Raw genomic sequence first — 14,930 nt, 5'->3', positions numbered from 1 at the left:
CTTACCCGTTGCAATGCACTGACTCTTTTGCTAGTTACATACCTAACGTTCTTGCATCGTCCAGTTAATCAAATACTCCATCCGTTTCTAAATATAAGACCTTTTAAAGATTATACTATGTATTACATACGAAGCGAAATAAATGAACCTATACACTAAGGTCCTATTTGAATCACCGTTTCTCTTTTAAATACACGTGTAGAAAATATAGACCCACGTCCGTCAGTTTCATTTCCCGCTGGAATTTGCATAATGGTCAGTAAATTACAGGTGTAAATTATACACCTTCGTATTGAAATATATCTATATGTCTACATACATCCGTATATAATTTATAATGAAATATCTAAAATATCTTATATTTACGAACGGAGAGAGTATAATCTAGAGTATACATAATTTGTTGACGATTAAAACCACTCCCGGAAACGGTGTTCACCGGCTTATCTGAACGAAAACAGCTAGTAGTTCCCGGTGTCTTCTTCAGCAAGCAAAAGCGCAGGAGTGACGGCGAGGTAAACGGCAAGCGCACGACCACGACGGGCGGACGATTCCATCATTCTATCGCCCCGATCGGATGCCCGAAAACAAACCACGTTCTTCTTGCTCCCTAAGCCAAGAAGACGGGGGCTATAAAGGTCAATTCGCCCGCCCCCCGCCTCCCCCTTCCCACGACCCCGCCCCAATACGGGATACCCCCCTCGACACCCCCCGATTCGAATCCGCAGCCCCAGAGACAGATACACGGAGAGAGAGAGAGGGGAACCAAATCGGACGCCGCCGAGCTCCTCCCCTCTCGATCTAGGGATTCCCTCCCCCTCCCCCTCCCTCACCCCAAAACCCTAGAGGCGGGTCCATGGCTGACGACCACTACAACCCCGCCTCCGCGTCCGCGCCGTCTTCGGCGGCGGCGGCGGCGGCCGAGGCCGCGGCGGTGGTGGGCTCCTCGGTGATCCCGATCGTCAACAAGCTGCAGGACATCTTCTCGCAGCTGGGGAGCAGCTCCACCATCGACCTGCCGCAGGTGGCCGTCGTCGGCAGCCAGAGCAGCGGCAAGTCGAGCGTCCTCGAGGCGCTCGTCGGCCGCGACTTCCTCCCGCGCGGCTCCGACATCTGCACGCGCCGCCCGCTCGTCCTCCAGCTCGTGCACCAGCCGCGACGCCCAGCCGACGCCGACAAGGACGAGTGGGGCGAGTTCCTGCACCACCCCGGCCGCCGCTTCTACGAGTTCCCCGACATCCGACGCGAGATCCAGGTCCGCCTCCTTGCACCCCCTCCTGTTGGTCTGTCCGTCTCCGCATATGGACCCCGATGGTACCTAGGTTGATCTGGTCATGCGGTTAGTGTGCTATAACAGCTCCAGTACTGCATTGCGGCCGATTACATTGGTTGGGGTGCGGACTATTGTTTGGTTGCGGTGCTGGTGGTTGTTTGGACGAATCATGCCCAAGCTGGTGGCGGTTTTTGATTAGTATATTATATGCTATAGCACAGCTGTTGCTGCTGCCTTACCAGATTTCTTGGGTTGGGAGATGATGCTTTTGGGTAGGCATTGTGGTAATTCCAGTAACTTGGCGCCGTATCATGATTTGGTTGTGCTGATGCTAGGTCCATGCTGCTTTCTGTTAGTGCTTGTGGTTGTTTCTACATCCTATGATTTGCCCTCTTTTGGATTTATGTAGTGCCCTTTATGTATTGCTGCATTCTGGGGTATATTGTTCGTTCGAACATTGAACTTCTTAACGGTATCCTCCAATGGTAGTATTGTTTGGAAATTTAATTATTGCTCTGTTTATTCAGCGACTTTGATCCAACGGCTGATACTGTTCAATTACTCTAGTGTTTGTTTGAAAAAAGTGCTGGAAAGTCTGCTGACGAATTATAATCTGGGGCAGAGAATCGTGTAGTGCACTGACTTGGTTTTAACTAGAATGATGATAACACCTGTTAACAATAAATCTCAACACGGATGCAGGCAGAAACGGACAGGGAGGCTGGCGGCAACAAGGGCGTCTCAGATAGACAGATACGTCTGAAGATCTATTCGCCAAATGTTCTCAACATCACTTTGGTCGATCTGCCTGGAATTACTAAGGTGCCAGTTGGTGACCAACCAACTGACATTGAGGCCAGAATAAGGACTATGATATTGTCATATATCAAGCACAAGACATGCATCATATTGGCTGTTTCTCCAGCAAATGCAGATTTAGCAAACTCTGATGCTCTTCAAATGGCTCGGCAAGCCGATCCTGATGGTATGTATGCCTCTCCAAGTCATGTGTTTAGTTTGATAGACCATTATTTCTATTAAGATGCAAATCATACTTGGCGGATTCTTTGTTTGTGTAGGTTCTCGAACAATTGGTGTTATCACAAAGGTTTGCCCCTGAACCTTAAAATATACTGTATATGCCATTGTATAAAAAGAAGGTTGCATCCTTTAAATGTCATCTTTACTGCTCTTCTGTTTTCTTCCAGTTGGACATAATGGACCGGGGCACTGATGCCCGGAATTTTTTGTTGGGAAATGTCATCCCATTACGACTTGGTTATGTTGGTGTTGTAAACCGCAGCCAACAGGTACTTTAGTTTGCAGCATGTTTTGCTTAGCTTAAGGATTATGCATCGATAACTTAATATCTTCATGACATTGCTTTCTTTTGCAAGTTTGGTAGTGGCTTAACTTTGTGGTCGCTGTGCTCATTCTGTATAGTAACAAAAAATTTCAGATGAAGTAATTTACTAATTTTGTGTCATTGTGGACTGTTGCCTGTCGATAAATACTCCCTCCGTCCCAAAATAAGTGTCTTAAGCTTAGTACAAATTTATACTAGAGCTAGTACAAAGTTAAGACAGTTATTTTGGGACAGAGGGAGTAGTTGTTAACAACCCTAACTAACTTAGGTGAACCTAACACGTGATGTAGAAAAAAATGGTGAACTTAACACCTATTTCATATGTATCCAAGATCAGTTTCCGAATGCTGTGATAGTAATTATTAATTGTAGGAATGTCTTGAACATATTTTGTTATTGCACAGCACCTTCTTTGGTGATACAAAAAGTTATTTTTTTCTTTTTCCTTAGCTTTCTAATGTATATCGTGCTGAATGATGTAGGATATCAATTCAGATGTCAGTGTCAAGCAGGCTCTGATCCGAGAAGAAAGTTTCTTCCGTACTCATTCGGTATGCTGCAGTGAAGTTCACTGTTTCTTCTGTTCTGTGTTCTTCTTTATTGCATCGTTCTGAAATGTAACTCCTTGCAGGCATACAATGGTCTTGCTAAGCACTGTGGGATACCACAGTTAGCAAAGAAGCTAAACCAGGTATTTTGGTGAAGCGGATGTCTGTTGTAGCCCATGTTATATGACTTTCAAATTTATGCTGTGATTTAACTAAAAAATACATCTATGGGGTTTCAGATCTTGGTCCAACATATAAGAACTATTCTGCCTGGACTGAAGGCACGCATAAGTTCTCAATTGACAGCCATTGCTAAGGAGCATGCCTTTTATGGTGACCCAGTCGAGTCCAAGGTCTGATGAATTAATTTTATTTGGTCAATGTGATAAGAAACATACACCTTTTGTTAACCTTTGTATGAGTAGGTTTGGTTAACAGCTAGTAAAATCTGGTTGCTCAATCTTGCTTCTGTTAATTCGTTTGATCTTTGCCTTGATGATCAATTCCTATGTTTCGTAATTGCAGGCTGGGCAAGGTGCTAAGCTTTTGAACATTCTAGCTAAATATTGTGATGGTAATAACTGAACCATGACCTATCTGGCTCCTTCGCTTCAGTCATGTATGTTATGCTATATGTCATTATTTGTAAATGTAAATAACATGTGTGTTCTGCAGCTTTCTCGTCTATGGTAGAAGGAAAAAATGAAGATATATCAACAATCGAGCTTTCTGGTGGAGCAAGAATTCACTATATTTTTCAATCAATCTTTGTCAAAAGCTTAGAGGTTTGTAAGTTCGTCGCTGAATCTTCCAGTATGCTACATCGTAGGATTCATCATATTCATTATCATTAAGATCTAAGATCTGTCTTTTATAGGGTGTTGACCCTTGCGAGGATGTCACTGATGAAGATATCCGCATGGCTATACAGAATGCAACTGGTCCTAGGAGTGCTTTGTTCGTACCGGAGGTATGATGCACTTGTGCCCTTTGCGTAAGAATTGTGTTAATATGTATTCCCTCCGTAAAGAAATGTAAGAGCGTTTACATCATTACTTTAGTGATCCAAACGCTCTTATATTTCTTTACAGAGGGAGTAGATGGTTTGGTACTGGTCAGTTGAGCTGATAATAATACCTTGTGCTAAAAATTTGTCAGGTGCCATTTGAAGTCCTTGTGCGCAGGCAAATCAGCAGATTGCTTGATCCAAGTCTTCAGTGTGCAGATTTCATATACGAGGAGCTGGTTAAGGTATGTCAGTCCAGCTGTAAAATCTTGGAACCTGAAATTGAATCATCTGTTTGGTTAAATTTGCACAATTTTCAACTTTCTATATTTTACTTCTCTTGCTAACTTGTGTTCTGCTGTAGATGAGCCACCGTTGCCTTTGCAATGAGCTGCAGCAGTTTCCTATACTCAGAAGGAGCATGGATGAAGTAATTGGGAAGTTTCTACGGGATGGGCTTAAGCCAGCACAAGATATGATAGCACACATAATTGAGATGGAGGTAAACACTGTCTTGCCCTATCAGGATTCTAATTATTATTTATCCTAACAAACACGTATGAGAATTGACCCTATTTGATTTGAGCTTCCATATACAGTGATGAAAACACCCCCACAATTCTGTTTCTCTTATTTAATAACCCCAAAACTGGTTATTTTGCAAAATTATTGCGAGTCTGTGCTCTGAATAATTTGTTCCCTTTGTTATTCCTTCTTTGCACTGATATCCGGTCTGTTTTCATTATTTTTTACTTGAGATGATATTGACTGTGCAGGCCGATTACATAAATACATCTCACCCAAGTTTCATCGGTGGCAGCAAGGCTGTAGAGCAAGCACAGCAACAAGTTAGAGCAGCTAGATTGCCTGCAACAGTGGTTAGAAGGGTATGTATACTTTTTAAATTTTTAGATAAGTAATTTATGCAAATGGTGCCTTGCAATTTAGTATTTTTTATCTGACTGCTTCCATTTCTTACTGACATGTACTGTCAGAACTTGGAATTAGAAAAAGAGTTAATTAGTGATGCCTTGCAGAGTGTTACTTATATACGATGTCGAGATTCCTATCAATATATAGCTAAACTGTCAATTATTTAAATATTCCCTCTGTCCCAAAATAAGTGTCGTTGGTCTAGTACAAAATTTGTACTAACTTAGTACTAAATCTGTGGCACTTATTTTGGGACGGAGGGAGTAGTAGTTACTACTATGTTGATTTTTTCATTGTAATGATCTCAATGCAATTCACGATGACCCTGTTATGCTCCAAGACAGTGCAAATCATCACATGAACATGTCAGTATCAAACCATTTATATTGTTGGGAGAAGGCGTGGATACCACACCAACTCTAGCTGTACATGTTAGAACTTCTGGTGCTATATAAGGATTTTGGGCATGCAGCCATTTATATTGTTGGGAGAAGGCGTGATACCACACCAACTCTTAACTGTACATGTTAGAACTTCTGGTGCTGTATAAGGATTTTGGGCATGCAAACTATATTTTTGGCACGTTTTAGCGATTTGATTTACAGATGATTGTTCTCTTACTAAGTTATGCACGTACTGAATGTTCTCTTACTAATTTACATATGTAATTTGAGCCAGTCCACATTTTTTGAGGTACACCCTAGTATGTAACAGTACTACATTGCAGGATGGAGTAGATGCAGATAGGCCACAGGCTTCTGAAAAAACCCAAAAAGCACGTGCATTATTGGGTAGAACTACTGGTGTAAATGGAGTTATCACCGACCAGATCCAGGTTTTTTGCCTCGCTATTTTTAATCAGTAAGGTTACTATTGATTTGGTGGAGTGTTTCTGAGATTATGTTCCTTTGCTGTTGTGGTCATTATTAGCAGGGGGTACGATCGGCTGCTGAGGCAGAGAGACCAGGATCTTCAGGTAAGGAGTGTTACAAATGCTATGTATTTTTTGATTATGTATATGCTATTATATTGGAGTGCAGTAGGTCAGTTTAGTGTTCTTTTGGAACAGTACAATTTCACCTAGTCCATTTTGCTTAAACTGCTTATCTTCCAGGTAGTGGAAGCACTTCGTTTTGGGGCTCAATATTCACCTCAAGCGAAGACCGTGCACCTTCTTCAGCAAGAGGTAGCTCAACGAACAAATCTTATGCTTCAGCTACTCCCAACCTGGAACATTCATTCTCTTCAATACAGTTAAAAGAGGTGAGCTATCTTATTCATGCTCTTTTAGTTTTTCTACCAGTGTTATTTGAACGTGTTAAGTGATTGATGGAGACCCTTGTGAAACAGCCACCGCTAGTCCTCAAGCCTTCAGAAAATCATTCTGAGCAGGAGGATCTTGAAATAGCAATCACAAAATTGCTGCTGCAGTCATATTACAATATAGTAAGGAAAAATGTCGAGGATTTTGTACCAAAAGCAATTATGCATTTTCTGGTAAGATTCTTGTAACTCAATATTTACTTGAGAGTGCCTACTGCAGTTTTTTTTTCTGCATGCACAACATATTTGTCTTAAGTTTCTTACGGCCTATATTTGCTTTGGATAAGTATGATGACTGTTTCTGTGTATGATCTTTTTGCGCTATTTCCTTAATTGCATAGTAAGCATACATGAAGGGCAGTACATAAATCTTAAACCCAGCAATGTTCTGGCCTCAGTTACTGCCAAGCAATGTTCAACACCATAGGATTATCAAACATTGTTGGGCATGTTTATTATTGTGACTTTTACAGCATGATTAAATTTCCTTCTTGCTTTAAGCATTTGTTTACTAGTGAGTTTGATTGCATTGGGCGGATTGCTGTAAAACACCTGATATTTTGTGTTTGTTAGTTCAGTTCTTTAAGGGATTGATTGTCTTGCAGGTTAATCACACGAAAAGGGAGCTGCATAATTTCCTCATAACTACCCTTTATAGGTGAGGAAGGCACTTTGTACTCTTTACTTAAATTTTGAGTAATGTCCGGTGAACAGAGTCGAATTAGTTGCTGCTGCTGCTGTATACTATGGTTATTGATATTTTCGTATACACCAATGCAGAGAGGAGCTCTTTGGGGACATTCTCAGAGAACCTGATGAAATAACTACAAAGAGGAGGCAGATACGTGATACCCTTAAGGTCCTTCAGCAAGCCTACAAAGTATGTTTCCGCAACTGCTCAGGTCTCCATCTAATTATGTCATGCACTATACTTGATCTGACATGTTTTGCACCCCGTGTTTCTTTGACAATGATGCAGACTTTGGACGAGATACCGCTTGAAGCGGAGACAGTGGAGAGAGGCTATTCCCTGGATTCTGATGCGACGGGTCTACCACGTGTCCATGGGGTTTACGATGGAAGTTCACCATATTCGACCCCGAAGCAAACAAGGCCTAGGAAATCAAGCCACTCCGGGGAGCAGCAACAACCTTTCAGTGGCAATGGATTCTGATATTACCTTTCACGATCATCCCCTGGATTAGTAGTGATTTGAGCCAGCGGATGTGCTGGTAGCAACACATGATTCCGCCTTGGGTTTGTCAGTTCGGTACCCAATAGATATATGTTTTTTTTCTCTAGCCATTGCTATTCTTTTTAGTGTTGCGCCCAACGAAAGCATTGGCGTGGTGCCAAATTTTTGCCATGTTGCCCTCCTGTACAGTATATCACTGCCCAATCATTTCGACTTAAAATGAAACCGGTGATGGGTATAGTTTCCTTTTTTGTTAAAAACCCAGGAAGAAGCCATGGGAACCTTTAGTTTTAGTGCCGAGTACTTGTATCTGAACACGGTTAGTTTTGCCGTGATAAGTATGACATGGTTCGTGTGAAGATGCGAAGAGGTTGTGCTACATGAATATGTTTCTTTTTTTTGCTCATCGAATAGTATGATATGTTTCTTTTGATTTGCTCGTTTGAGGAATTCTGGGGGCCAAATAGATCCGTGCATGCGATTAAATGAATGTACTACACCTTATCAGCATTTTAAATTGGAGAACCCTATAATAGGGCTTAAGAGCACCTTTAACGGGCCGATTCAAACGGACAACGATTTTGTTCGTTTGGGTCGGCTAGGCGGACACGAACGTCCGTTTCCGTAAATGGATCGACGCATGCGTCCAACGCTGATTGGATCATTTTTACGACCGTGCAAGAAAAAAAATACATAAGTGTATAATTAAACATTAAAAGCCGGTCACAAAGGCCGGCGAGAGTCCAAGCATCCGCATTGCACTAATTAAACATAAAAATACCTAAAACTACGAGGACAACCCTAGTCGGCGGCTTCGTCGGGGACGGTGAGAATAGGTCGACCAGCGCAGGGCCGGCCCACGGGAACGCCGTGTTCCAGAGCGCAGCTGCCTGTGCCTTCGTCGTCTGTCCCGCCGACGTGGGCTGTGCTGGTGGCGGTGGCAGCGCAGTAGCAAGGGCACGGTCCTCCGCCTCTGCCTCCCGTCGTTCCTCCTCCGCCTCCTTCTACAGCTCCATCAGCCGAAGGCCCTCGGCGCGCTCCGCCCTTCAGTGCTCGAGGTAGGCTTGCTCGCGCCCAGCCAGATGGGCGGCGCAATGACGAACTTGTGGATGATGCCGGTCCACAGGTAGACCTCCCGCGGCTTCGTGGGCTCGGGCTTTGGCGGGGGTGGCACGACACAGTCGCTGACGGCCGACAGCGAGATGGCCTCCGCGAGCTCCTGCTGGTAATCGCCTCCTCGTCGGCCCTGCGCCGCGCTTCCTCCTCGCTGTCGCAGAGAACAGCTGCGAGCGCCGCCTAGTAGGCGGCCTCAGCCTCCTGGTCCTCGTCGCTGACGACAGGCGGGGGCGACCGAGGGCTTCCTCGCTGCACTTCGCCACGCCACAACGACGCAACTCCTCGTGCTCCACCGCGAACCACACCTCCTAGTTAGGCGAGTCGGCCGCGTACGTAGGGTCTCGCCGCTGCTCCGTCGTCAGCAGACATCAACGACGACTCACCTCCTCCGCAAGCACCTGCGCCGACCGCGGCACGGCCGTCACCGGAATCCTCTCCGGATCCAGATGCCAGCTGTGACATCCTCGACTTTTGCTACAGTAGTAATCGTAATTAAGCTACAGTGATCAACCGTTAATGATGCCACGTCATCGGATTTCCATCTCAGACCCGCGTTGATTCGAGTTTGTCCGGATTTCAGATTTGAAAACAAAAGTAGAGTACGTTATGAGTTCATTGCAAATATTACAAGAATATATATGTAAAAACGAGGAAAGTATTAAAGAAACAGTAATGATAAAAGAAAGAAAGAAAACTGAAAGAAAGAAATAATAAAAAGAAAAGGGAAAAGAGAAAACAAAATAAATCTAATCAAAAAAAATAAATAAAATTGAAAACAACCCTCACTCCCCCGTGGCCCAACTGGGCCAAAAGGCCCAGCCGGCCACCACCCCCACCCTCCAAAACCCTAGCGCCACCCCACCCCCACGCCAACTCCCTCCCCCCCCTGGGCGCCGCCGCCAGCCCCCCCCCCTCGTGGGGGGCCCCACCCCCACGCCGCCACCTCTCCCTCCCCTCTCGTGACCCTCCCCAACCCACCGACACCCCCTCCCCCACGATCTCCCTCCTCTCCTCCCGTGGCCTCCTCCCCCAGATCTCTCCCCTGTCGAGCCCCCCTCCTCTCCCAACTCCCACGTCGTCTCCTCCTCCTACCTCCCGTCGACCCCCCCCACCGGCAGCCCCCCCCGACGGCCAGCCCTCTCCCCCGCCGGCCTCCTCCCCCCACGGCCTCCTCCCCACCCCACGGCCACCTCCTCCACCGGGCCACCCAACCCGGCGGCCCCCCACCTCACGGCGACCCCCCCACCTCCCCGGCCGGCGCGCCACCTCCACCACGCCGGCCACCTCGGCCCCCCCCTCCAGGTCCGGCGGCCGGGGCCCTCCCCATCCCGCCGGCGGCTCCATCCCGGGGGTCCTCCTCACGGGGCCCCTCTCGGCGAACATCCGACCGGTTCCTCCTCGCCGGCACGTCACCATCACCGTCACCGTCACCGCCTCCACGCCGTCTCCACCGTCATCTTCGTGCGAACTCCGGCTTCACCGGGCCGTCACGTCACCGTCGGTGAGCCCCTCTTCGGGCTCCTCCCACCATGTCGATCTCCTCGCCGTCCCGGTTCCGTTCCGGCAAACGGGGCCTCGATCCGTCGACGGTGGACTCCGGTAGAAGGATTCGAAGTTTGTGTTCTTCTAGGTGGAGTAGCAAAAGAACTTCTCTGTCTCTGTTAACAGAGAGAGGGAGATGAGTGTTTTGAGAGAAAAAGAAATAAAAACAATTGATGTATTAGATGCCGTATGTATGTATGTATGTATGTATGTATTCGATACCCGTATTATGTATGTATTTGCGTATATGGATATTTAGAGGAATACGGTATTTGCACGGATAAGTATCTAATAAAAATAAATGAGGAAATAACCTTAGGCCACTTACCGGTGGGGCCAATGCACCGCTGTCAATGACAGGGAGGCCCCACGCGATGATTAAAAATAATGTTTTCTTAAAATAGATAAATAAATAGATATTTAGTTAAAATAATTAATTAACATAATTAGAGTATGACACGTGGGTCCCTCGTTGAATTAATCTGATTAATAAATAATTAATCTTAAATAAAACTTGTGCCTATGACGTTCGGGACCCGCTGGTCAGTTGACCGGTCAAATGTGATGTCAGCCTGACCTCGCGATGATGTCATAATAGGATTTTACTAAATCTTTTAAATCTGTTTTTAATTCTTAAATAATTAATAAACCTTTGAAAATTAATATTAAATAATCCGTAAGTCAGATCAAAATATTTTCAACATGAAAGTTGATCAGCAAAGCGAGACGAACCCGGATACACGGCCCGTTCGTCTGTCACGCGTCCCTAGCATAGCAAACATGGAACTTTTCCATCGTTTCCAGTATAACCGGTAGTAACCCGAGACCCGGGAAAATATCGTCAGATATTCTTCCGACCCGTCTATGACGGATGTTGCTGCGTTAGCTCATGTCTAGCCTGCATATTTCCATGTCATGTTTTGTGTTGCATCGGTGCTATTATTTATTGTTTCTTCCCCCTCTTCTTACCGGTAGACCCCGAGACTGACGCTGCTGCCGGGTACATCTACGACCCTGCCGATCAGTCCTTTGCCGCAGAGCAGCAAGGCAAGCAAACCCCCTCTTGATCATTCCTATATCGCCTATGTCTTTCTTCCTACTGCTTGCATTAGTATTTTGCTACTGTTGTAGTTAGCTCCTATATCTGATGCATAGCCTGTTCTTGATGAACTGCTACTTTCAGTCCTGTACCTTTAACCTGCTTAGTATAGGTGGAGCAGTCATCCCCTCTGACCCCGTAGATCAGTTGCCCCGCTTGTTTCCAAATCTCGATCTCTGATCGACGAGCCAGACCCGACACAGCACGTTCACCCCCCTTCGTTGTACGACGCTACAGGGATACTATCGGGTACCGAGGGTGACACCTCGCTAAGTACTCCTGATGATATCTCTGTAGTATAGCTAGTCGGTCATGGTTATCGAGGGTGATTCCTCTTTCACCATTCCCGATGACGTCTCTGTCGTGCCACCCCGCGAGTGTGGGACCCCCGAGGGTGATTCCTCTAAGCCCACCTTGACGGGTACATCGTTCGGAATCCAACGAGGTGATACCTCGGATTCCCCCCGATGTTACAACCACACAGTTACTCGACCATGTTACTGGGATCTTCGGTGATTAGTTGTAAGACGGGTGGATTCCCGCGAGACTGTGTTGTTGGCCTAATTAAAATGCTAATGGATTTGGGTATTTGATCTGGGTTGGTCGGAGACCTTTTCGCACTAACCGGCTACGCGGGAAGAATTATGGGTACTCGGCGTCGCGGTATCAGCCGAAGCTTTTCAGATGCTAGCAGTGTAGCGGCGCGCGCCCGAGTGGTCCCGAGATGCATCGCGCTTGTGATTAAGGGATGCTAGGACTGACGTCGGCCGCCCACGCCACGTGCAGGAGCGTGAAGGGGAACTGGGCCCATGAACCCTTTGTGCTTAGGATTTAGACCGGCGGGCTGGCCTCTCTGATTAGTCTTAGGTGGGGTTGCGACGTGTCGATATTCCGAGGCCGGGCAGGACCCAGAAAAGTATGTCCGGCCAGAGTGTTATCGAGTGTGACGGGACATGTGGTGCACCCCTGCAGGGATGAAAATTAACTATTCGGATAGCCGTGTCCACGGTTACAGGACGACTTGGAGTTGTGCCCCGATCTTATACAACTAAAATTGTTACTTAACTGGAATTAGTTTGCCTCGGGATTGCTTCCTCGCAGGGAGTCGAGGGAGGATCTTTAGGCGTGACCTCACTTTATTATTGCTGCAACAATATGACTATTAGTGTGTTACCCCCCCTGTTCTACTCTCGTCTATTGCTGCAAGACCCTGAAGATGCTAGTCTTCGATAGGACTAGGCCTTCCCTCTCTATTCTCGCATTGCTGCAGTCAGTCCACATATAACCCCCCCTTCTTTGATACTGATGCATAAATAGAATAGTTCTGATGTAAGACTTGCGAGTACTTTGGATGAGTACTCACCGCTGCTTTGCTCCCCCTTGTTCCCTTGATCCGGTTGCTGCGACCAGATGATGAAGCCCAGGAGATGGAGGTCCCCGCCACCGACGACTGCTACCCCGACGGTGCCTACTACTACGTGGAGGCCGCTGATGATCAGGAGTAGATAGGAGGTTCCCAGGCAGGAGGCCTCGCCTCGTTCGATCGTTGTATCTTTTGTGCTAGCCTTCTCTAAGGCACCCCCATGTTTTGTGTCTGTACTCAGATATTTGTTGCTTCCGCTGACTCGTGTGTTTATCGAGCTTTCGTATTCTAGCCCTCGAGGCCCCTGGCTTGTAATATGAAGCTGATGTTGTTTTATTTGTGTCTAGAGTTGTGTTGTGATATCTCCCCGTGAGTCCTTGGGTTTGATCGTACGCATTTGCGTGTATGTTTAGCGTACGATTAAGCCGAGGGCGTCACAAGTTGGTATCAGAGCCAACTGCCTGTAGGTAGCCCCCCTTTCCAACTCCTTGGCCGAAGTTGAGTCTAGTGTTTGAAAAACTTACTAACACTGATGTTGTGGCTTACGGGCCCACATCTCAATTGGGTGGTATTAGTATCTTTTACTCCTTTCCTATACTCTGGGCTCTACTTTCTCTTCTCTTTCGGGTCAAAGATTTTACTAACTCTAACATTAGGTTCTCGAATCACATCAATCCGGAGCGCTGGACTATCTACTCTTTTTCTCCTGAATATGTATTACACACACTGTCATTGACATCCGTCAATCTTATTTTCAGATGCGTCCCGCAAGACAGCACGTGCGCCTGACACAGGCCACCGAGACGACTGGGTTCCCGGCCATTTTGGTCGATCTCCTGACCAGGCTGGGATATCGCTGGTACCCCGAGTACACTGTGTTCGAGGATTTCCGCGAGTACAACCAGTACCAGTACCAGGCTGAGGTTCGCATCTTCGACCAGAGGGGCGGTGAGACCCTCGAGCGCCACGTGTTCTGTGGTATTGGAGTGTCGGTCGAGATGGCCGTCCACGATGCGGCCTACATCGCCATCACCCGACTCCGTGGAGCGTACCCTCACCTGGAGGAGAGCCCTTTCAGATACATCCCGCATGCTCCTGCTGGGGATGAGACTGGGTCTGATCTCACTGCCTACGCTTCTGACGTTCGGGAGCGCAACGACCGTTCCTACGTCGCTGTCTGCGCCCCCTACGTGACGCGTCGGTACGACGCGCGGATTTTGGTGCAGTACACTGAGGCAATGGATCGTGCTTTCCGAGCTCTGACTGTGGAGTTGTATGCTACACGCGCTCGTCTTTACGACGCGTTGACAGAGCTGCAGCCATCACACTGTCCGAGGGATCCCCCTTTGCGCATCCGCGAGCCGAGCAGGACAGAGCTACCATCAGCTCTCGAGTGGACTGATGTTGGGGGTAGAACCCCTGCACTTGGACCTCAGCTCCTCGACTGGATGCGGTACCGTCACCAGAGTCACAACGGGACACAGGGTCCTGTCCCTACCTTCTATCACCGCCAGCTACCAGGATTCGTTCGTCCTCTCCGACGTTGATGTAGCCTTATCGCTACATCTCGTTGTGGTACTCTTCCACCGCGTGCCTGCGCGCCGCCTAGTGAGTCCAGGGTATCGTCAAATGCGTCCGGGCTATCGCCAAATTTCGAGTTTTTAATCGTTAGTCTGTAATCGAACTTATGTATGGGTCTGTATGTCGAACTCAACTACTATGGAGTATCTATCACATTTCCCTTTCGTTATGCTTGGTTACTTCATGAATGCGTGCGATGCCTTTCAATTACTTTAAGCTAAACTACCCCTGCTAAATATTTAACAGGATGGTTAGACCAGCTGGCCGCCCGCGTGGCCGTGCCAACGATGCACCACCCCCGCCTCCTGAGTATATGGCAGGGATGATCCAACAGTTTGAGCTGAACCGCCAGTTTATGCAAGGGCTCATGGATCAGTTCCAAAGGCCGAACATGAATCAACCACAAGGCGTGACACTGCAAGACTTCTGCCGTCTCAACCCTGCGATCTACCGCAGCTCAACTCAGCCTCTTGATGCTGATGACTGGCTCCGTGACATTTCTTATGAGCTAGAGTCTGCCAATGTGCCCCTGGCGAGCTATGTCAACTTTGCCGCCTACTTTCTGAAGGGTCCCGCTGCTCAATG

The 14,930-nt window shown here is 47.1% G+C and overlaps 1 protein-coding gene across 2 annotated transcripts; it reads left to right on the top strand.

Moving 5' to 3' along the window:
• The first annotated feature begins 679 nt into the window (after positions 1-679).
• On the top strand, positions 680-8,003 carry LOC123445235 (dynamin-related protein 3B-like). Of its 2 annotated transcripts, none has more exons than XM_045122198.1 (20): positions 680-1,255; positions 1,976-2,258; positions 2,353-2,381; positions 2,482-2,583; positions 3,122-3,190; positions 3,271-3,330; positions 3,427-3,540; positions 3,713-3,761; positions 3,863-3,972; positions 4,065-4,157; positions 4,346-4,438; positions 4,558-4,695; positions 4,970-5,080; positions 5,854-5,961; positions 6,060-6,102; positions 6,241-6,389; positions 6,477-6,623; positions 7,055-7,107; positions 7,230-7,329; positions 7,429-8,003. In XM_045122198.1, exons 1-20 carry the CDS (start codon positions 857-859, stop codon positions 7,621-7,623), a joined length of 2,445 nt encoding a protein of 814 aa, XP_044978133.1. In that variant the 5' UTR covers positions 680-856; the 3' UTR covers positions 7,624-8,003. The 2 variants fall into 2 exon arrangements, with proteins under 2 accessions (XP_044978133.1, XP_044978132.1); XM_045122197.1 differs by having other exon boundaries at positions 6,057-6,102.
• The last annotated feature ends 6,927 nt before the right edge of the window (positions 8,004-14,930 follow it).

This window comes from Hordeum vulgare, chromosome 3H (genome assembly GCF_904849725.1).
Source record: "Hordeum vulgare subsp. vulgare chromosome 3H, MorexV3_pseudomolecules_assembly, whole genome shotgun sequence".
Taxonomy (NCBI): domain Eukaryota; kingdom Viridiplantae; phylum Streptophyta; class Magnoliopsida; order Poales; family Poaceae; genus Hordeum; species Hordeum vulgare.
The sequence above is the reverse complement of the archived record's forward strand: the minus strand, read 5'-3'. Positions and strand labels throughout refer to the sequence as shown.

Coding starts and splice junctions, on each gene's coding strand:
- LOC123445235 (XM_045122197.1), top strand. CDS start 857: ATGGCTGACGACCACTACAACCCCGCCTCCGCGTCCGCGCCGTCTTCG. Junction 3,762..3,862: donor TCTAGCTAAATATTGTGATG/GTAATAACTGAA, acceptor TGTGTTCTGCAG/CTTTCTCGTCTATGGTAGAA. Junction 5,962..6,056: donor TTATCACCGACCAGATCCAG/GTTTTTTGCCTC, acceptor GGTCATTATTAG/CAGGGGGTACGATCGGCTGC.